General features: G+C 42.9%; 1 protein-coding gene across 1 annotated transcript in view; it reads left to right on the plus strand.

Annotated features, from left to right (window-relative positions):
* The window catches only part of slc36a1 (solute carrier family 36 member 1), a 69,267-nt gene that overhangs the window by 9,590 nt on the left and 37,769 nt on the right, over positions 1-21,908 (plus strand). Inside the window, exons 5-10 of the mRNA XM_079249752.1 lie at positions 283-371; positions 5,415-5,504; positions 7,197-7,281; positions 10,342-10,569; positions 13,066-13,164; positions 21,621-21,787. Of these exons, the coding sequence (XP_079105878.1) occupies positions 283-371; positions 5,415-5,504; positions 7,197-7,281; positions 10,342-10,569; positions 13,066-13,164; positions 21,621-21,787 (758 nt within the window). The remainder of the gene's footprint in view (positions 1-282; positions 372-5,414; positions 5,505-7,196; positions 7,282-10,341; positions 10,570-13,065; positions 13,165-21,620; positions 21,788-21,908) is intronic.

The following is a 21,908-nucleotide window of genomic DNA, read 5'->3' on the forward strand; positions in this document are numbered from 1 at the left end:
TATATATATATATATGTGTATATATGTATATATACATACACACACATATGGATGCATGCATGGATAGAAGGAATGAGTTTCACTCAGTTCAGCTGTATGCACCACACGTAAGTGTTAGACAATTATGTGCATGTAGATAAATCAGCACAGACATGTGTGACAATAACAAATCTCCTATTATATTCATAGATTCATATGGCAAAGATGTTTCATAAGAATGAGAAGATCAGATGTTTTATCATCAGACTGACCCCTTCCTCCTCCATCTGTCTCTTTTTCCAGCTTGGACCAGTCAGTCTTCTGGTAATGGGCATCATTGCAGTCCACTGCATGAGGCTGCTGGTGACATGTTCCCACCACCTCAGTGCCAAGTAAGTAACACACAAAACCACTCCAAACATTTCCCACCAGACTTTAGTCACATAAACTCAAGAGTTTCAGTGGGGGAGAGGAATCTAAAACATTCTCACAATTTTAAAGTAATTAAAAATGCCGCCGTCCCCCAGACCATCCATTATCACTCACATCTGTCTGTCTTATACTTCAGCTGCTGGGTTCTCAGGTTCACTCATTGTTTCTCTTCAAATATTGGCTTTCAGGGCTGTTCTGTGCTTGCTGCTCTTACTTGTTTTGGGTTGCTCCAAATAATTATGTAGCTCATCTAAACAAGCATTAATTGCATAGTTTGTTTTCTTAGAGCAAGATTGGTTCGACCCTGATCCCATTTATCAGGCTTTGTTAAATATTAGGCCGCCAGTTAGCTCTGGTTGCTACATGTACAAGTCCAAACGTTGAGTAAATTCAGTCTTAAATCACTTAAAGTATAGTTCAGCTTAGTTTTATCTCTGTGTGGGTTGGAAGGATTATAAATGAATGGACTGTGTTCACTTACAGAAACTTGTGCATACTATATTCTAGCATGTGATTTGTCTCTTGCAATGTCCCACCTATCTCACACTTTTCTTCCACCTTTTTTCTTTTTTTTCAAATTTGAAATTTATTGAGAGGATAGCACCTTGATATGATAGATCTTGTTTTTGACACAGACAGACAGATACAGTTAACAATACAATCCTTACTTAGAGATAACCACAGCATTCACACTAGACAAAATCTCTCTAATCGCTCCTATAAACCCAACCCTCTGTACAAGCCAAATAAAATACCAGGAAAGTACAGTATATCCATGGACATACACATTTAAATAATTATCATGATGGGCTATTGCACAGCATAACTCAAAGTAAAACTGTTTAGAAGAATACAACAATATCAGAAGCAAGGGGCAAGTTGCTTTTACAAAGTGTAGCAGCAGGTGGAGTTAACAGGAACTGTTCAGACATGAAGCCTGTTGGATCGTCCTGGTCCCTCCGTGTAACAGAGTTGCATTGCAGTGAACTATGTAAAGTTAACTTTGAAGCATTTAAAGATAGACGGCAGGCACATTAGGAAACATTGCAAAAGACACTAAACCCTGCAGGCCTCCATTTTGCATGATTGCATGAGATGCTGAGCTGTGAATAAAGGAAATTAGACAAATCCGTATCACACAAGTCCAGCAAAGCCAATCGAATACCAACATGAAGCCTCGTGTTATTGTGTCTGAGAGGAGCCTCTTCCCTTGTCTGGACATTTTTTAAGGTTTAGATCTTGTGTGTTCAGCTGTGAAAACCTTTTCCGTAAGCGTTTGTCTTCCCCTGCAGATGCAGCAATAAAAACCCGCCCAAAGCTGAATGTATGACACTACACTCAGTTTTTCCTTTTTCTCTTTTTTTCTTTTACTGCAGGTGACTTGTTTCTCTACTAAATAACTTGTAAACATGGCGTTTGCTCTGCGTTTGCTGTCACTTGTTTGCTGAGTTGTCTGCTGTGCCAACCACAATGTGTTTGTTGTTGCACTCTGATGGATTACACTCTATTAGGTCTATTTTCTGCTCGGTAATCAGAGGCGTATTGGCAGCTTGGAGTGCCCCCACTGAGACTTTCATCAGCGCCAGCAGGTGAAACCAAACATAATGTAAATGGGGGGTCTGCAATCAACTCCACCAATCAGGGGCAGAAGTTGTGACCAGTCCAGTTTGAAACGATCTGATTGTGCAACCAAAGCATTGTGATCACAAGCTCCTGACATAATCATCCTCCGTTTTACAGCTGCTTGACGACTCAGGTCACGGACACGATGGTTATCAGACTGTAATTAGTGTGCGCTGCAGCTGCTGTTCCTGCTGCCTCTGATGGCGAACCCATCCATCCACGTTTCTCTTGCCCTTTGCCCAGTTCACATAGAGATCCCCTAGAGCCCTGCCCAGCCTCGGTAAAGAGGATTAAGCTGATAAAGAGCATGAATGAAGATTGTCTACAACAGGCTACAGTCAGGGATAGCTTGTGTGTCTGAGAAATGCAGAAAGTGAAAAGTCGGGAAAGAAACGCAGCACTTCCTGTTTACGCGGTTTTGCAGTCAGCTGTCACGGTGGGAATCTTTTAGTAACAACTGGAACGTCAGATTTGCACATCAGACAGACGTGCACAAACTTTCACTTCTAAGGAGATGGCAGAATTACCGGCTCATTAAATAGGTAAAATGCAGCCTGCTGTAAACTACAACTTTACATGATGTTATGTCATTTCACGCCAAGATGCATAAGCAGGGTCTTTAAAAAAAAAAAAAAAAAAAAAAAAAGACTGGAAAAACTCTGAAACATTAAACAAGGAGGAAAGACATCCAGAATTCTTTAGAGAAGCAATTGTTGCTGCCCATAGTAGCCGCCACTGTTCCATCAAAACGAGTCAGAAATGGAAACTATTAAAGGAGCTTCACCTGATTCTGCACATTTTTTTAACATGAGCGAGGCGAACTGTAAGCTCCGCCCCCAACTGTTCTCCCCAGTGAGAAACAATCCTGCTGTTCCTTATGCTCTTTTCCCCCCTCAACATGCATGTGGTAACGTGCAAATCTCATAGTCGTACACAATTCTCCAGAACAACAACTTGCATATTTCAGTAAATGTACTGTTTTGGTCGTCTCCCTGGTGTCCCCCTCGGTGGCCATGCTGTTTTCTTTTACAAGATCTGTCGTGCACGCTGTGGGAAAGTCGGCGTTTTTGCAACATTGAACAAATAGCAGATAAAAACTCTCGCAGAAAGTTTAGAAGCGAGTCAGCTGGACATATGCAGAATCACTTAGTAATGTTTTTAATAAAAATGATCTCTTTTACCACATTATATCGTATGTAAAAAGTGTTTTGCTTAATGAGATGAAAATCAGGTTTAGTTCCTTTTAAGGTTAGAAAGTTATACATTGTTTAAAGTAGGGATAATTTAAATGAACCCTGGTCTGCTTCCGCTGAGATAACGGCTCATTTGCTCGATGGCGTGGACCAAAGACGCAGACTGGGCTGCTTGAAAACTGGAGTTCTCACTCGCAGGTCAGCCCCGCTGCAGTTCGAAAGCAAGCAGACCATCCAGGGAACCAAAGAGAGTACGGGACATAAAGCAAAAAGCTGGAAAGCTCACCGCTTGTACTTCTGCTTTAACTGAGACTCTACGAGTGAAAAATGTTTAAGGTTTAAACACAGAAATAATAAAGGAAGCATGACTGCATGAACCTGCAATGGACTGGCAAGATGTCCGGGGTGCCCCCTGCCTCTCGCCCAAAGACTGCTGGGATAGGCTCCAGCAGTGACCCTTACTTGGATTAATCGTGTTCAGAAAATGTATGAATGAAAGATTGCATGAACTTGTTGTTCCACTTGTTACTTGAAACGACCCGCCATCTAAAGGTGGAGAAATTTCCTCTTTATTGGTCCCAGCCAATCGACAAGCCATATTTTCCTCTTTTATTTTTCCCAGTTAGGTGCCATTTCAGGCAGTACCACCTCTCAGCAAGCAACTGTGACTATGTCATCTTGTCACAGCAAGTTTATCCACTTCTGAAAAGTGCATCATAAAAGCAGAGCAAACAGAGGTTGGACAGTCGAACCGAGTTCCCCGGACTACGATGGTAAACGTCCTCTCAAACTCCCCAGAACTCAGTTACTATGTTAAAGTCAGGACACTACAATTATAAAAAAAAAACCAAAACAAACACTGAAGGGTTGAAGAGAAGGCATCTTCTCTCTAAAACTAACATGGGAGCTCGACTTTTGTTTGAAAGATGCATCTGACACAACCACAGGAAGTGTGTGTGTGTGTGTGTGTGTGTGTGTGTGTGTGTGTGTGTGTGTGTGTCTCATAAGGCATGACAATCTAATTGAGGAAAATCAACACACCAACCCTACTTATACCAGTTGTCATTCACAGGGGTGGAGGGCTGATGATGTGGGTTATTTTAGCTGAACATATCCAGGACCTTTGCAGTTATTAAAGGGGTGTTATGATGGTATTTGGAGTTTTCTGAGCTTTCTACAGTGTTGAATCTTCATCAGACATGTGAACGGCACCGTTTTTTATCACCTAAATGCATGTTTGAGTTTGACTTTGAGTTTCAGCACTTGCTCCGTTCGGTTTCCATGGCGACGAAAAACACGTTGTTTTAGAGAGTTTTAGAGAGTGTACAAATACATCAGGCGGGTGGAAAACGTCGGATAAAGTTATTTTGAATGATGGCTGGTGAGTTTACCAAAGAGAGACATCCTGCTGCATTCGTTGCTGTGGGTTGCTGTTTTCCACTTCGTTTTTAGGGTCTGATTCAGGTTCCAACATGTAGGGCTGTATGCTATGTGTTGACATTGTATTTTGTTTTATTGAGTTCATATGAGCCTAATCCTTCTGTTTATGAGATGTTACAATGACGGCGAAAGCAGGTGCGGTGCGCGCTCCCGATGTAGTGCAGTGGCGGGAGGCGGGGCTTAATGCGGAAGAGTCTCAGTACACTCGTTTTGCCCGCAGGCTGATCTGACAGCCTACGGAGAGGGTCGGTCTGAAGTAAATAAAGCGATTTGTGTCAATAACTCGATCAATCCCAGTCCTTCTGGTCTCAGAAATCAAAATAAATTAGCCTGAAATGCAGTTCCACTTTAAGTAAACCATCTACAAACTACTGAGTCATGCACTTCGTTGCCCCACAGCCTCCATCTGTATGTCGACCATAAAGCTCGTTTGCAGAATAAAATATACATTTCTGTTCATCTGACGACCGATTGAGCTGATGTTAATACCTGCTAAGGACTTCTTGGTGGGTTTTTATGACCTTATATGTAAAATCCTAGAGGAGATTTTCTTCTTCTCATCTTTTCACGTACAGATGACAATATTTGCTCAGTTGTCCTCTGTAGCCTTCAGCAGCCTTTCCACACCTATCCTGTTTTTGCCTGGAAGGTCTTTTATTTGCTGTTAATGTCCCACTTATCCATTCTGTCTTCCCTGCAACGGTTTTTCCCTCCAAGATGAATATTTGGTTTTTGGCATCTTTTCAGGATGAACAGGCCATCCATGACGTACGGTGAGGTGATGCAGTATGGGATGGAAAATGTGTCGTGGCTCAGGAGACACTCGCACTGGGGAAGGTATTCATGTCGATACAGTTGCTTTATGTGAATACTTTTACACATTAACACAAAATATGGGTACATTTCTTGAATATGTTTTGATTAAAGGAATAATCTGTCTCATTGTTTTCATGTGGAAACTCATTTTAAACCAAACAATATTAAAGACTTATGAAGAGTTAGAGGCATAATGTGAATTACTGTGAGTAATTACGGTGGTGTTACATTTTAAATATCTGTAAATGCTTTCAAAACAATTAAAAGAAAGGAATGTAATGGGTATTTAATGCAAATTTTGGAACAACTGGATGTTGTATGTGAATATTGTTAAATGGATGATCATGAAATCAAGGGGCAGATATCATAAGATTGCTCTTCTTTCTGCTCCCTTTCATTCAAGCCATATTTATTTGCAGTCTTATTTTGTATATATTTTTATGTTGTTTTGAATTAAATAAATAAAAATAAAAAAAACAGCTACGAACAAATAATGAGCAGATAATAACAGTCGTTTTATTTATTTTGACAAATTACTCCTGAACATTTATTATTTGGATTATTTATTATTTTAAAGAAATAACAAACCTGTGAAGTGGAATGTAATTGTCTCTGGAAAATGTAAAGTTAGTGATACGATAGATTTCTGCTCACATCTGACGTTCATTTAAAGCTCCTTTCAGCAGCAGGTTGTCGGAGACTGAAAACAAAAACTGATAACCGTCTGCTTTCTGAATATTAGAAAATAAAAAAAGATACTTTCCATCATCAGTTAAAGTTTCTGAAAATGTGTAACTTTATAAAAAAAAATCAGCTTTAAGGTTTTTACCACAGACTGTATAAAAGATGGACGAAGCCTCCATGATTGACATCTATCAAACTCTGACTTACTGGTAGCTAAGAGCTAACTAAGCTAACCTGTAGTTAACTAGCTAGCGAAGGTAGTCATGCTAAAGCTAATCCGCGTTGTTAACCGGCTAAAAACCGTGGTTGTTCTACAGTTGTTATCCACTGTTTGTTTTAACCCTTATGACTTAATTTTATCTTGTAAAGCACTTTGTGTTGCCCGTAGCATGAAAAGCGCTCAAGAAATAAAGTTTGATTTGATTTGATTACAGTCTGCCTTCTTGCAGCGAGATATCAGGTACCTGTCAATCAAAAAGGACACGCCCCTTATTTCAAGATTAAATTATTTCTAAACTGATTAGTTATTTATTGAAAAAAATCAATGATTCATAATGATAATTAATCACCTAAACTGATTAGTTATATATAAAAAATTCAATGATTGATAATGATAGTCACCTAAAGTTATATAAAATTATTTTATATAAGTTATATATATATAAAAAAAAATCATTGATTGATAATGATAATTAATCACCTAAACTGATAAGTTTCATATATAAAAAAATCAATGATTGATAATGATAATTAATCACCAGCCTGTATGTGTAAAGACCTTTAGCTTGACCATGCAACACAAGAAATCCATTTATTTGAGACGGATACCGAGCATTACCACATGTAAGACGCTGCAGTACGTCTGGAGGCCTGCGATGAAGAATCAGGGCAGCGATGACCTCAGAAACACAACATGTTTTTCTGCAAAACTGACCTCGACAAGATTAGATTGTTTTTATCTCACTGCTTATCCTGAACACATCTTCATCTTCCTCTTTCTCTCTCCCTCTTGTCTCTTGTTTGTCTCAGACGGATAGTGAACTTGTTTCTCATTATCACCCAGCTGGGCTTCTGCTGCGTCTACTTCGTCTTCCTCAGTGACAACGTTAAGCAGGTGCTGATCACACACACACACATTTCCACACACATCTTACAGGTTGAGTGGTGTCTTCTGCTGGTCTCAGTTGTTTGAGCGGCAGTCGAGAATGTTGGAGATTGTTTGCTCTGTCAGCGTGACACTCAGCTCACCGTGTCCTCTGACCTTTCACCTCCACTGCTCTGAAAATCAGACAGAAGTGCATCCTGTAGATGATTCAGTAAATAGATCAATAAAACACATAACGGAGCATGTAAAGCAGGCTGTTCAGGTGTCTCTGGTTGTGAACTTGTGGCTTTACGTCATGTGGCTGAGATGAAGGTGTTTTTATGGAAGTTTCCACAGTTATGTAGGGGCAGCATTCACTCACAGGTTACCAATACCTCCTGAGATAGGAGTGATCAGGTCAATACCAAAAACATCTGAGACGTCTTCCAGCATTTTTTACCTTTTTTTCACTGTGAATTTTTAAACGATTCACAGAAAAACACACTTCTGCTCAGTGAAGTTTGTCATCTCGTTTCTGTTGCATTTGCGCCGGTTTGTCCCTAAAACGCGCTGGTTGGACGTCCCCCACCAGGACCTGATACACCAGCTCATGTTCAAAGTGCTCCGGAGGTCGTCAGGGTTGAGATAAGAAAAATCAGATTTCATCACCTGAATCTGATTAGAAGAAGTTTCACATCTACATTTTTATGTACTTCTCACTTAAACGTGTTAGATCCCAGGAATGTTAGTTGACCTTTGACCCCTAAACTCTCTCATTACTATGGATTTTGGCCTACTGGCCTTTTTAATTGATTCTTCAAACAGCTCATTTCCTCACCGTGTGTTTGCTTTCAGTATTGAAACCATTTGTGTTATGCAACGTTTTACCACTAGATGGTAGCAACTGTGTTTGCTACAGAGCTGCCACTCTAACCAGTCCAGCCAGTAGTCAAACTGTGCAGATTCAGTTTAAATTGTCCAGTCTGCCGGGAACGTCGTCATGGAAGATGGAAAAATAGACAGAGAGAGTAATACATTATTCGATAGATTTGGGCTTAGTGGATTAACATGCATGCATGTGGATATGTATGAAAAGCAAATATTGGAGGACTTGGACGTGGCCTGATGAAGTGAAGGATGTGCAATCAGTGGGTCAGCAGGACGAGATGAGCACATTTTACCTGTTTAATGTGGGAAGACGTTGCTCCTCTGTTTGCTCAGGGAGATTTTTTTCCTCTGTTTTATGGATCTCGGTCTTCTGCCTGAGGGGAGAAGCTCAGAGGGTGCGATGGGTTGTTGATGATCATGCTGTCACGCTGCTCGGCCTTGGCGTGAGCGCCGCTGATCAATGGGAGGCCACTTTTTGACTGCACTGGTGACAGATTATGTCAGGATGTTATGAAAGTGGTGCAGGGGGAGGATCAACACTGCCTGGGGCAAGTTAAGCTTCTTCTGGTGTCTCAGAAGGAGCGTCCTCCTCTTCACACGCGTTCATGCTGCTGTCATTTGTTAGGACGGTGTCACCAATCAGCTTTAGCTGTGAAGACCCCGACTGTGGTCCGGGATCTTCTGAGGTTTATCGACTCCCTATCAGGGATCAGACCAATGGATATAAGTCATGTTTCCAACGCATGACTCCTTCTTCCTGGGAGCTGTGGTCAAGAAGACAACATTTATGTGTCCACGAGGGACTATGTTGAATATTAATATGATTTAAGTTGATCTGAAATTAAGTTTAAACAACATAAAGAAGCTAAATGAGACATCATTTTCTTTTTAGGACGGTTCCTAAGAGAGGAAAAGGTCTGTAAACAAACAAACAAACAGATCATTTACATGCACAGGAGAGCATAGCAGAAGAAAACCACTTTGACATTTAACTCGTAGTAGATCCAGTGTCATATGGAAGGAGACTGAGAAGGCAGTAGGGCTGCAGTCTGTGGAAAAAGTCATATTGTGAGTATTGAGGTGTACTGTAGGAACTCTGCACATCTTTCACAGTACCTCTCTCTGTTCTGTGTACATTAGCTGGACAGCAAAATATCCCATATGACAGGGGTAGAGTTCTTTTTGCCCAGCGGTTTTATGTCTGTGGACTATGTGTGCACCCCCACCTGAACCTCGCTGCACAGTGGAAAATCAAGAGACCACCAGAGTCCACCACAATTTCTTCATTTATATAAATAGCAGTAGGATTGGGATTATATGAATATTATGTTTACCAAACAATGGGCTCCAGTTTCACTCTACTGGTCTCACAGGGAGGGGAGGATATGGTGAGTAACACTCTGCAGGGTGCCACAAGGTTCAGTTCATTTCACATACCAGGAGGTGATGCTACCAGTTGGGAGACGCTCTACAGCTCAGAAATACGACAGTCCTCAGGATAGCAGCTACTTTTATGCTTCTTGTCCACCACCACTCCAGGGACGTAGTTTTAGTCTGACATCACTGTCTTACAGTGTCCACCTGCATCACATAGGCCTGCTCTGTGTCTTAAGTGATCTTTGCCGTGATCACCGTGTCGTCTGTAAGCTTGATGCTGAGGGCAGAGCTCTCAGAGAGCTGGTAGCTGTGGGTGTAGATGTTCATGTGGATAGAAATCAGCATGTTGAAGACTAGAACTTGTGTTCCCCACACATACTTCCTGTCCGGATGGTGAGCGAGTTTAGCGTCTACTTCAGCAAGGTGGTGTTAAAGTCTGAGTGTCCTCCTTCATGTTTTTTAAATCAGTTTGCTTCTGTGGTTTTTAAAAGATAAAGGAAAAGTTTTTCATTGATATTTGTAGGAAGTGACTTTATACGCACAATTTCAAGTGTAAAAATACAGGAATCAACTGCAGTAAGGCAGAAACGAAGGAAAGTTGTAGTCTGACTTTCTTGCTGGAGTTTGACAGCTTGATTCATACAAGGTGCTGCTCGCATCATCAGCATGTACATATTTTTAGCATGATCCCATTCTGACTCTTTTATAAAAAGCTAAAATAAGATAGTGGCTCAGAGAGCTCCCTCTGTGGTTTCAGCGTGAAGGTTATTATCTGAGTAACCTTCTCTTCGGGGCTAATTTCTCTGCTCTCCTGTTATTTATCAGGTGGTAGAAGCAGCCAACGCCACCACCTTCAGCTGCCAAATGAACTTCACCAATCAGACCCAGGTCCTGGTTCCAAGCTTCGACTCCCGCCTCTACATGCTCTGCTTCCTGCCTTTCATCATCCTGCTGGTCTTCACCCCCAACCTGAAGTACCTGGCTCCCCTCTCTCTGGTAGCAAACCTGGTCATGACCGCTAGTTTGGTTCTCATCTACTTCTACTCGCTCACGGTAATCCCCACTTTTCTTTATCTCTCTCTAGTTTGCTTAATCAGCACAATGACTCTTCAGCTGTCTTTGTTCACACGCGTACGAAGATGTAAAACCCCGTAAGACCGGAAAGCAGTCCAGCCATACTGACTCTGTGCCAGCAGGTGGAGTGTACCCCAGGATTTGCATATCCTGGCCTCATTTTGTGCCTCTCTAGTAACATGGAAGCCTCCAAGTCACAGCGTTAAGTGTCAGATTTGCTAAGAGGTGAATAAACTCCGCAGCCTCACAGAGGTCCAGGTGTGTCCATCTGGATTTGGTCTGCTGTGATGTCACATAGTAAATAATGGTCCTTGGAAAGAAAAGATTAATTACATCAACACAGGCGGAGATGATTGAAATTGTCACACATTGTTTGCTTTATCTACTCTTCCCATAACAATAGCTGCCTATTTTCTCTTCCCATTTTGTTTTGTGTCTTAGTTTAGTTTAGTTTTTTTTCCAACCTTGCTCTGGCCAGCGTCATGATGGTCTGGCTGCTGTGTTGAGCCAAACAGATGTGCTTTGCAAAGAGGAGCCTGGATGAAAAGCATCTTAACAGCTAGAGTTTATTTAGTTTTTATGTCGAACTGCTTCCCTTTGTTATTTAATTTAAACATTGTTCTTCAGTTCGGTATCCTAACCGTTTTGTCTTTCAGGTTGGTAGAAGAGTTTCTTTCTTTTTTTACCTTAACCTTTGTTTGAAAGAAGAAACCATTTAAATGTTATACAAAAGAAGACAAAATAAGCCATATTCAGCTTTACTTTGCAATTACTAACTTACAAGTTAATGCTGCATCAGACCTGGTAAACCAAACGAGATGGGCGGGTTGAGTGAGGAGAAGAGAAAAGGAAAGAAAAGGAAAATAAGGAAAAGATATAACAGATTAAAAGCAGTGGAAACAGCTATACAACTGAAACAAAAACCAACCGGCTGCTGCACATCTTAAAAAACCTTTGTAAGAAAGCAGACAATCATCGGGAGAACATATATATGCAACTAATTTCTAATTCAGATAGATTTTGTCCCTTTTATTATATTTTAATCACAAGACCCTTAAAATTTAAGTTTATTCAATAATTAAAGTAAATAAAAATCACTTCATCTCCCCCAGAGGAAAATGCAAAGTGTCATATTTGCTTTTCTTACACCTACATTAGAGGAATAAGACTTTTGATTGAACTTCTCTGCTATTACAGGCTGAAAACACTTGATAACACTTGATAACTTGTGCAGATTTGTCCAAAAGTTGTTCATTTAGTTTTTTTTTTTTTTTCTTACTTGAAAATGTCGTCTGATCATTCGGTGGAGAAGCCGGGAATCAGACGTGAAAGTTTTCTCTACAGATAAAGTATCCTTTGATTAAAAAATAAACACAGATTCCTCATCTCTGAGACCAACAGGGATTTTTTTTTTATTACATATGTATCAGTAGAGTACTGAGAACTTCATTTCATTAACTTTCTTACCCAGAAACATTAAATATCCATCTCTGTGTGTCTCTCAGCTGATTGGACTCTGCTGCTGTTATGGATAACAGGACAACTCTGAGTCTCCAGATTACCTGTTTTTTTCCAGCTGCAGACTCTTTCATCATCCCGCCTCTGCATTTTACAGATATATAGCAGTCGTGTTTGTTGAGAAATGGCCTCACCTTGAATAGAAGCAATTTCTTGCATCAGAAACCTTATAAAGATTTCGTACAAAGACATGTGGCCCGGAGGGTGTTTGTGGCTGATGAACAACCTCAAAACAAATTTTTTGGCAAAACAAGCCCATGTGGAGTATGAACCTTTTAAAGAGTGCTGATTCTGTCTTTGATTTGCCTCCCTGGCTGGGTTGTAGCTCTACATCCTTTCCTATTGGAGGTTTAATGTGATACTGAACAACTTAGTTTCGTACTCGATGGAGCCACAAGATGACCTTCATTTTGTTGGGATCAAATCTGATCATTCCAGGAAATTATATGCATATTTTTCTTTCTATTTCTGCAAAAAATTATATTAAAAGTCCTTGTTTAATAAGAAGACCTTCTTTAACGTGGGCTTGTCCTTTGCTGACTCTCAACGGACCAGGTTTAATGGCTCGTGCCATCTTTCATCCCACCAGTTGGGTTTATTCTGCACGTAATGACAGTTCTTCATATATTATCCTGATTATTTCACAGCTACTTACAGAAGACCATGATTATATTAAATAATTGCTACAAGCTAAGGTAATTTGCAAGCTTTAGCCAGTAAATGAGTTCAACAGGCCTGAGGTGGGGTGTCCTCTTTGCACAAGGTCTTATTTAATGTGATTGCCAATTATCCATGGAGAGGACCTCTTGACTGCAGATTTGATTTGGTTAGATATAAAACAGTTGTCTGGTATTTAAGTCTCAACCATTCACAGATGAGAACTCAGAAAACCTCGTGTTATTACATTAAATAAGATAATGGGTTTAACATGGACTGTCTCTCTTTGTTTCCTCACAGAACATCACCACCCCAATCAACCTGCCAAAGGTTGGCAGAGCCAAGGACTACCCTCTCTTCTTTGGGACGGCCATCTTTGCCTTTGAAGGGATCGGAGTGGTACGTGTCTAAAAACACTTTGATATCCAACGCACCACCTCTTTGTATTCTCAGGCTGGGAGGCGTGGACGTGAAATCTGCGTCTTCTGTCACCCTTTGAATTAATCTGCTGTACGCTCACACCTGGTATAATAAGATTTCTTATGGTTATTAGATTTCATATACAAATAAGGCAGGGAAAGTTTTTCTCTGTACAGTTTGATGAAGGTAATTGAAGAGGAAGAGGAGGTTACCTTTAAACTTGCTGAGTAGATGTTTTGGAGGTATTTGGCTGAATTTTAAAGATGCAAGTTGCACCTATGTGTTATAAAAAAAAACAAACAGCAAACTGGGATGTGATTGCTAAATACTTTTTCTAAAAGAAAAACTGGAGTTTGTCTCCGCTCCAGTGCAGCGGAGGGAAGCGTTGTTGCTCTGTCATCACTTTCCTGCAGCAGGATGGCTGCAGTTCCCACGGCTCTGTTATCAACTTCCTGAGTAGGTCCCTGACCTACTAAGTTACACTTGGCTTGGTTCAGAGTAGGTGATATATACACCTATTTCAGGATTGTTAGATCTTATTCCTGTGAGGAGGTAGAGACAATGAGGTTGTTGATGTATGCGTTACTGTTAGACATCCCAGAGAAAACGTTTAACATTGTGCTGCTAAGCGATGGACACATTGCACATGTTAAAAACCACCAGCGTATCTTGCAAGAACTGAATCTGGAGTTAGGAGCGTGGATATTTTTGAAGGTTTCTCACTAAGAAGTACCTGCTGAGATCATTTAAGCCAAACTACTCTAGTTGGAAGCCGGTCAAAAACCAATTTTTAGGGATTGTTGAAAGTGGTGAGCAGACCGTCCAGCCAACAACAGACAAGGAACCACACAGCCACACTGACATCTCATACATAATCTGAACACAGACACATAATAAAAAGATTTTTTTTTTTTTTTTTTTAAGATATCATAATTGAATTTCCCTTTGGGGATTAATGAAGTATTTTTAATTTAATTTAATCTCATATCATTTCATATCATATCTTTTTTTTTTTTTTTGTTAAAAAAAATTATTATTCTTTTTCAAACAAATAAAAATATTCCATGATAACATTTTTGTCATTTTTTATTGTTTTTATTGATCTTGTCTTTTTGGGCATTATAGCAGCAGAATGATGGTCTGGCTGCTGTGTTGTTTTTTTTCAACTGAAATCAAGAAAAATGACAAGCAAAAAAATAAGTTTTATACATTTATTTTGATTTTAATCAACAAAAATCAGCAATATCAAAGAATTGTGAGAATCGCAATTTAAATCGAATCGGCACCCAAAAAATCGAAATCGAATCAAATCAGGACGAAAGCATATCATCACAGCCCTACTGAACAATGATCAACTTATTATAAAATTTATGTCTCCTTCTCTTTGTTGTTTGTTTCCTAAATTTTAATAAAAACCAAAATATAAATAAAAATTGATGAAGATTTAGTTAATTGAAGCACATTTTTACACTTTGGTGCCCCTTAATGACAGCAGATACAGCGACTATCTCACATCCTGTCTGTTGTCTAAACTCTTTCCAGCCACTAAAAGCAAATCCAAAGTAGTTTTTTTCTGTTTCAATGCTGTTCTCTCTTTCTTTTCCTCCCTCCCCAATTATGTCCACTTGCATTTCTTTACTCAATAAATAATAGTGTGCATTCAAAACAGCCAGTGTGTTGATATTTAGTTGCTGGTGTGTGACACGGTGCCATAAAGCCCAACACAGCCACCATGTTAGGCCCCAGGCTGAAAGAAACTTGAAAAAAAAAAGAAAACGAAAAAGCAGAAATTGAAAAGCACAGTTTCACAGCCTTAAGAAAGTGCAGAGCACCAACTTCGTCAGGAATGTGTAAAATAAAAGTCAGTGAGCTTTGAAATAAGACAGGTATGTGTTGTTGTTTAACATTTTGTTTTCTTGTTAAGTTGCAGAGTGTGTGTTTTTCTCACTCCAACACACCTGATTCAAATCAAACGGATCCAGCAGCTTGTTGTCACATTCTTAACAACGACTCATTAATTCCAGTCAGGTTTTACTGGTGCAGTAATGGGATTGTTTTGAAGCAACACTGCACAAGCTTTTGATTTTACTACTGTTGAAAGCACACTGACATCCATAATGCACATTTCTGGAGGCGTCGTTGCTGAGGCTGAGAAACTGTACTTCACAACTTTTTCCTACCAGGACCATCATGTTAAACCTGACTTTGGCTTTATGTCAACATGTTCCTCACCAGTAACTGGCTATCAACACACTGGCCATTTTAAATGTGCACCGTGGCCGATTCAGCAAAGAAGAGAAGATTATTGGAGGAAGAGAGGAAAAGAAAGAGAGAAAGTTATAGACAAGAGTCAGCATCAGACTGACTTTTACTGGCTGGAGAGCGCTCCGAGATGAAAGCTGAATTAGAGCTGGACGATACTGGGGAAAAATATCGGAAAAAAAAGAAGGAATTGTTTGATAGCCATAATCGTCAAAACATTTAAAAAAGTTATATTTTAAGTGCAGTTCTTATATGCTCATGTACAATAGACTAAGATTATTTTGTTTTATTTACTCTTACTTACTTGGAAAAAGTATTTATCCAGCGACCTCTTGCAGAAGGCTGGATCCATCCATCCATCCATCTTCTGCCGCTTATCCGGGGTCGGGTCGCGGGGGCAGCAGCCTAAGCAGGGAAGCCCGGACTTCCCTCTCCCCAGCCATATTTGCCAACTCTGCAGGGGGGATCCCGAGGCATTCCCAGGCCAGCCGAGAGATATAATCCCCCCAGCGTGTCCTGGGTCTTCCCCGGGGTCTCCTCCCAGAGGGACGTGCCTGGAACACCTCACCAGGGAGGCGTCCAGGAGGCATCCTGACCAGATGCCCGAGCCACCTCAACTGGTTCCTCTCGATGCGGAGGAGCAGCGGCTCTACTACGGATGACTGAGCTCCTCACCCTATTTCTAAGGGTGAGCCCGGCCACCCTGCGAAGGAAACCCATTTCAGCCGCCTGTATACGAGATCTCGTTCTTCGGTCACGACCCGCAGCTCATGACCATAGGTGAGGGTAGGAACGTAGATCGACTGGTAAATCAAGAGCTTCGCCCTCTGGCGAAGCTCCTTCTTCACCACGACAGACCTGCGCAGAGCCCGCATTACTGCAGACGCCGCACCGATCCGTCTGTCGATCTCGTGCTCCATCCTACCCTTACTCGTGAACAAGATCCCGAGATATTTAAACTCCTCCACTTGAGGCAGGACCTGACTCCCGACCCGGAGAGGGCAATCCACCCTATTCCGGCTGAGGACCATGGTCTCAGATTTGGAGGTGCTGATTCTCATCCCAGCCGCTTCACACTCGGCTGCGAATCGCTCAAGCGAGAGCTGGAGATCACGACCAGATGAAGCCAACAGAACCACGTCATCCGCAAAAAGCAGGGACCCAATCCTGAGGCCACCAAGACGGATCCCCTCAACACCTCGGCTGCGCCTAGAAATTCTGACCATATAAGTTATGAACAGAATCGGTGATAAAGGGCAGCCTTGGCGGAGTCCAACCCTCACCGGAAATGAATCCGACTTACTACCGTCAATGTGGACCAACCTCTGACACCTGTTGTACAGGGACCGGACAGCCCGTACCCCATACTCCCGGAGTACCCCCCACAGGAGCCCCCGGGGGACACGGTCAAACGCCTTCTCCAGGTCCACAAAACACATGTAGACTAGTTGGGCAAACTCCCATGCCCCCTCCAGGACCCCAAAGAGGGTATAGAGTTGGTCCACTGTTCCGCGACCAGGACGAAAACCACACTGCTCCTCCTCAATCCGGGATTCGACTATCCGGCAGACCCTCCTCTCCAGGACCCCTGAATAGACCTTACCAGGGAGGCTGAGGAGTGTGATTCCCCTGTAATTGGAACACACCCTCCAGTCCCCCTTCTTAAAAAGGGGGACCACCACCCCAGTCTGCCAATCCAGCGGTACTGCCCCCGATGACCACACAATGCTGCAGAGGCGTGTCAGCCAGGACAGCCCCACAGCATCCAGAGCCTTAAGGAACTCCGGGCGGATCTCATCCACCCCCGGGGCTTTGCCGCCAAGGAGCTTTTTGACCACCTCAGCGACTTCAGCCCCAGAGATAGGAGAGTCCACCCCTGAGTCCACCAGCTCTGCTTCCTCATCGGAAGACGTATTGGTAGGATTGAGGAGGTCTTCGAAGTATTCCTTCCACCGACCCACTACGTCCCGAGTTGAGGTCAGCAGCTCCCCACCTCCACTGTACACAGTATTGATGGAGCACTGCTTCCCTATCCTGAGCCGCCGGATGGTGGACCAGAATCTCCTCGAAGCCGTCCGGAAGTCTTTCTCCATGGCCTCGCCGAACTCCTCCCATGCCCGAGTTTTTGCCTCGGCAACAGCCGAAGCCGCATGCCGCTTAGCCCGCCGGTACCCATCAGCTGCCTCCAGAGTCCCACAGGCCAAGAAGGCCCGATAGGACTCCTTCTTCAGCTTGACGGCATCCCTCACTGCTGGTGTCCACCAACGAGTCCTGGGATTACCGCCACGACAGGCACCAACGACCCTACAGCCACAGCTCCGGCTGGCCGCCTCAGCAATAGAAGCACGGAACACAGCCCATTCGGACTCAATGTCCCCTGCCTCACTCGGGACATGTTCGAAGCTCTGCTGAAGGTGGGAGTTGAAGCTCGTTCTGACAGGGGACTCAGCCAGACGTTCCCAGCAACACCACACGTTTCGGCCTGCCAGATCTGACCGGCTTCCTCCCCCACCATCTGAGCCAACTTTGACAGTTGACAGCTCCGCCCCCCTCTTCACCCGAGTGTCCAAGGCATGTGGCCGCAGGTCCGACGATATGACTACAAAATCGATCATCGAACTGCGGCCCAGGGAATCCTGATGCCAGGTGTTCATATGGACACTCTTATGTTGGAACATGGTATTCGTTATGGACAATCCATGACGAGCACAGAAGTCCAATAACAAAACACCATTTGGGTTCAGAGGGGGGGGACCATGCCTCCCAATCACTCCCCTCCAGGTCTCACTGTCATTGCCCACGTGAGCATTGAAGTCCCCCAGCAGAACAATGGAGTCCCCAGAAGGAGCACCCTCCAGCACTCCCTCCAAGGACTCCGGAAAGGGTGGGTACTCTGAACTGCTGTTCGGCGCATAAGCACAGACAACAGTCAGGACCCGTCCCCCCACCCGGAGGCGGAGGGAAACTACCCTTTCATCCACCGGGGTAAACCCCAACGTGCAGGCACCAAGCTGGGGGCTGATGAGAATGCCCACACCTGCTCGGCGCCTCCCACCATGAGCAACTCCAGAGGTGAAGAAAGTCCAGCCCCTTTTGAGAGTACTGGTTCCAGAGCCCAAGCCATGCGTCGAGGTGAGTCCAACTATATCTAGCCGGTACCGCTCAACCTCGCGCACAAGCTCAGGCTCCTTCCCCACCAGAGAGGTGACGTTCCACGTCCCTAGAGCCAGCTTCTGCAGCCGGGGATCGGACCGCCAGGGTCCCCGCCCCTTGCTGCCGCCCAGCTTACACTGCACCTGACCCCTACGGCTCCTCCCGCAGATGGTGAGTCCACGGGAGGTGGGGCCCATGTAACCCTTTCGGGCTGAGCCCGACCGGGCCCCATGGGCGAAGGCCCGGCCACCAGACGCTCGCTCTCGTACCCCACCTCCAGGCCTGGCTCCAGAGGGGGGTCCCGGTAACCCGCGTCCGGGCAAGGGAACATTCATGCCCAGGTTGGTCGTCATCATAGAGGTCGACACCTGTTTGCCATGGGTGACCCTACCAGGGGCATAAAGCCCCCGACAACTTAGCTGCTAGGATCTTCGGGACGCACAAACCCCTCCACCACGATAAGGTGACGGCTCAGGGAGGGGAGAAGGCTGGATCACGCCACCTAAACACAAACATAACATTATTAAAATCAACTCTGTTTTGTAGCTGCATCAGTGTAGAATTGTCCAACTATTCTATTCTACAGTCATTTAGCAGACGCTTTCATCCAAAGCGACTTACATATATACCCTGATAGGCACATCGGGGAGGCAACTTAGGGTTCAGTGTCTTGCCCAGGGGCACTTCAGCACACAGTCAGGGGAAGCCTGGAACCGATCCCCCAACTACTGAGTTGAAAGACGACTGCTGTGATTCAGTGATGCATTTTATTTACCAAACACATCTTATTGCGACATCTTTTGCATTGTACATTGTGTTGGCGTTTAGAGAGGGGCGGGGTTTGCTGACAGCATGCCTGCGTCTGATTGGTTGGGAGGATGCAGTGACTGCAGTATGAAGCTACATGATAGGCTATAATGGAAACAGAAAGGGAAACTGTATTTTTCTGTTGAACATTTTATCTACCCCCTTTTTTTTTCTGTCACACCAAACATCTATCCATCAGTACAATCAATATATATTGTTATTGAATTATCTTCCAGACCTATATTAGTTGTTGTTTAGCCATGCTAAAGTGGGAATTTACCAAAGTTAAGTAGTTATGCTTTAAGCTGTTAAAAACACATCCAGCATACCATCACCCATTTTTACATCTTCATCTCCCACCTGATTATTTCCTCAGTAACTGTACAGGCTTTATGTTCATCCGTTCCAGACAGCGCAGATGCCAGTCCTCTCTTCCTGATGCTGCTAATGCTTTTTTCCCCATCATATATTTACTCCAATCTTTTTCCCCCTCTCACTTGTGCAGGGTTCTTTGCTCTGAATCATTTTGTCCACGACTGTAGAACTGAGCTCCGAATAAAACCGACTTCCTTTTCTATTCTTTACCATTGAGTGTGTCGGGTTCGGTAAATTGGCTCTTCCTCTCTTGCTGTTACACTCATCACCATGGCTGTTTAGTTGCAGAGCAAACAGTGTTTATGCAAATGAGTAATTAAGCGGGGGGTGTCCACATTCATTTATAGGTAAAAAGTGAAAATCAGACAAGTGCATGTATGAATCATTTTGCAATCATTAGGATTCCTAAATAAACGGTATGTTTTATAAATCTGAAGAAGAGATGGCGTAAGCATATTTCTGCCTTAGTGATTACATAATTTCTGCATCTGGCTCCGGTGTCCACAGCAGCATTTTACTAAGTAGAGTAAAACTTCCCAGTAATACAACATTGCAAACTGCACATTTCTGGAAGTTGTAAATATTATCTTCAGCTTTCCTTTTGAAGGCACACAGATCCCACAGCTCTGCAGGAGCTGCGAACAGAAACAAAGTCTTCATTGGTATTCATTTGATAGCACCTGGTGTGCTGGAGTGAACATAACACTTCTCAGTATGTCGAGTGCACAGCAACAGAGCTGTGGTCTTTGGCTGAAATGTCACTGCAAGTTTAAGTTTCATTTTAAAGTCCAGAAGCCAAAATCAAGACATCACAGTTGGAGAAGATGAGACACAAAGACTGACAGGAGCACACTGGAAGCTTTCATTCAGACAGCCTGTGTTTCACATATAAAGATACCAAATGGTAATTCATGTCACCATGAGCACAGACTGGGATGATAACTAATAAAACAGCAGCTGATAGATGTGTCCTCAAAAAGAAACTTAAAAGGCTTCTTTTTTTTAAAAATTTATTTTTAGATCTAAATAAGATTTCTTGAAGTAAATTTGTATTATTTTTTTAAGGTATTTTTTTCTGTTCATTGCGCTGCACCATTCAGGTGTGTCAGCATCATGCCATGGAGGAAAGACATCAGCAGTGAGGAGCAATTCTTGCCGCTCATCCGTCTGGGACAAGTGAAATGGACTCCATCATTCTTTAGATAGAAAGATTTCTCACAAGTAGGAAACGTGACAGTTGCAAGTCTTCCCAGGAGTGAACTTCCCGGCAAAGTCAGCTGGAAATGTTCAGAGAAACCCAACATCTTAGACTCCCCAGAAATCAGTTAACATGTTAAAGTTCCTGACGGTACTTCTAGAAAAAGACTGAACAAACAGCAGATAACCGACTCGTACCTTCACCATAAACTTCACTGTGAGCAAAGTATGAGAGCTACCTGCCTGAGATCTACAGCTTGCGTTACCTTGGCTCATGCAGCAGGGCAGTGAACGCAACACGCAACAGCAAATCCACAACAAGAGGGCTGAAAAAGAAAAGAATCAGTGTGTTGACATGATCCAGTCAAACTCAAGACCTCAGCCTGATGGAAGTCCTGCGGTGGGACCTTCAGAGCCTGAATAATCTGAAGCAACACCAGAAAAAAAAAGTCGACCAAAATTCTTCCACAACCATATGCAAGACTGATAATGTAATCAAGGGGACCATTACTAAGCTAATACTCCTAAAAGAGCTTCTACAAGCAGCAATAATGCCTAAATTATAATGACTCCATGGTGTAATAAAGGATTTTCTCCACTGTCTGGTTAACGTTCTGTTTTGTATATTTGTGTGTTTGTAGGTTCTTCCCCTGGAAAATAAAATGCAGAGGCCTCAGAGATTCACCCTGGTTCTTTATTTGGGAATGGGGATCGTCACCTTCCTCTACATCAGCCTCGGTACCATAGGATACTTGTGCTTTGGAGAGCATATAGGTGGGAGCATCACTCTCAACCTGCCAAACTGCTGGTAAGATTACATAAATGTCTGGATTATTATGGAGGGCAAAACCCTGAATGAATACATATATGAGGAAATAAAGAATTTCTGATTCTGATTAGGTCAAGGTTAGGAAGCTCATTAGCATAGG

Source organism: Telmatherina bonti (assembly GCF_933228915.1).
Source record: "Telmatherina bonti genome assembly, chromosome: 12".
Classification (NCBI taxonomy): Eukaryota; Metazoa; Chordata; class Actinopteri; order Atheriniformes; family Telmatherinidae; genus Telmatherina; species Telmatherina bonti.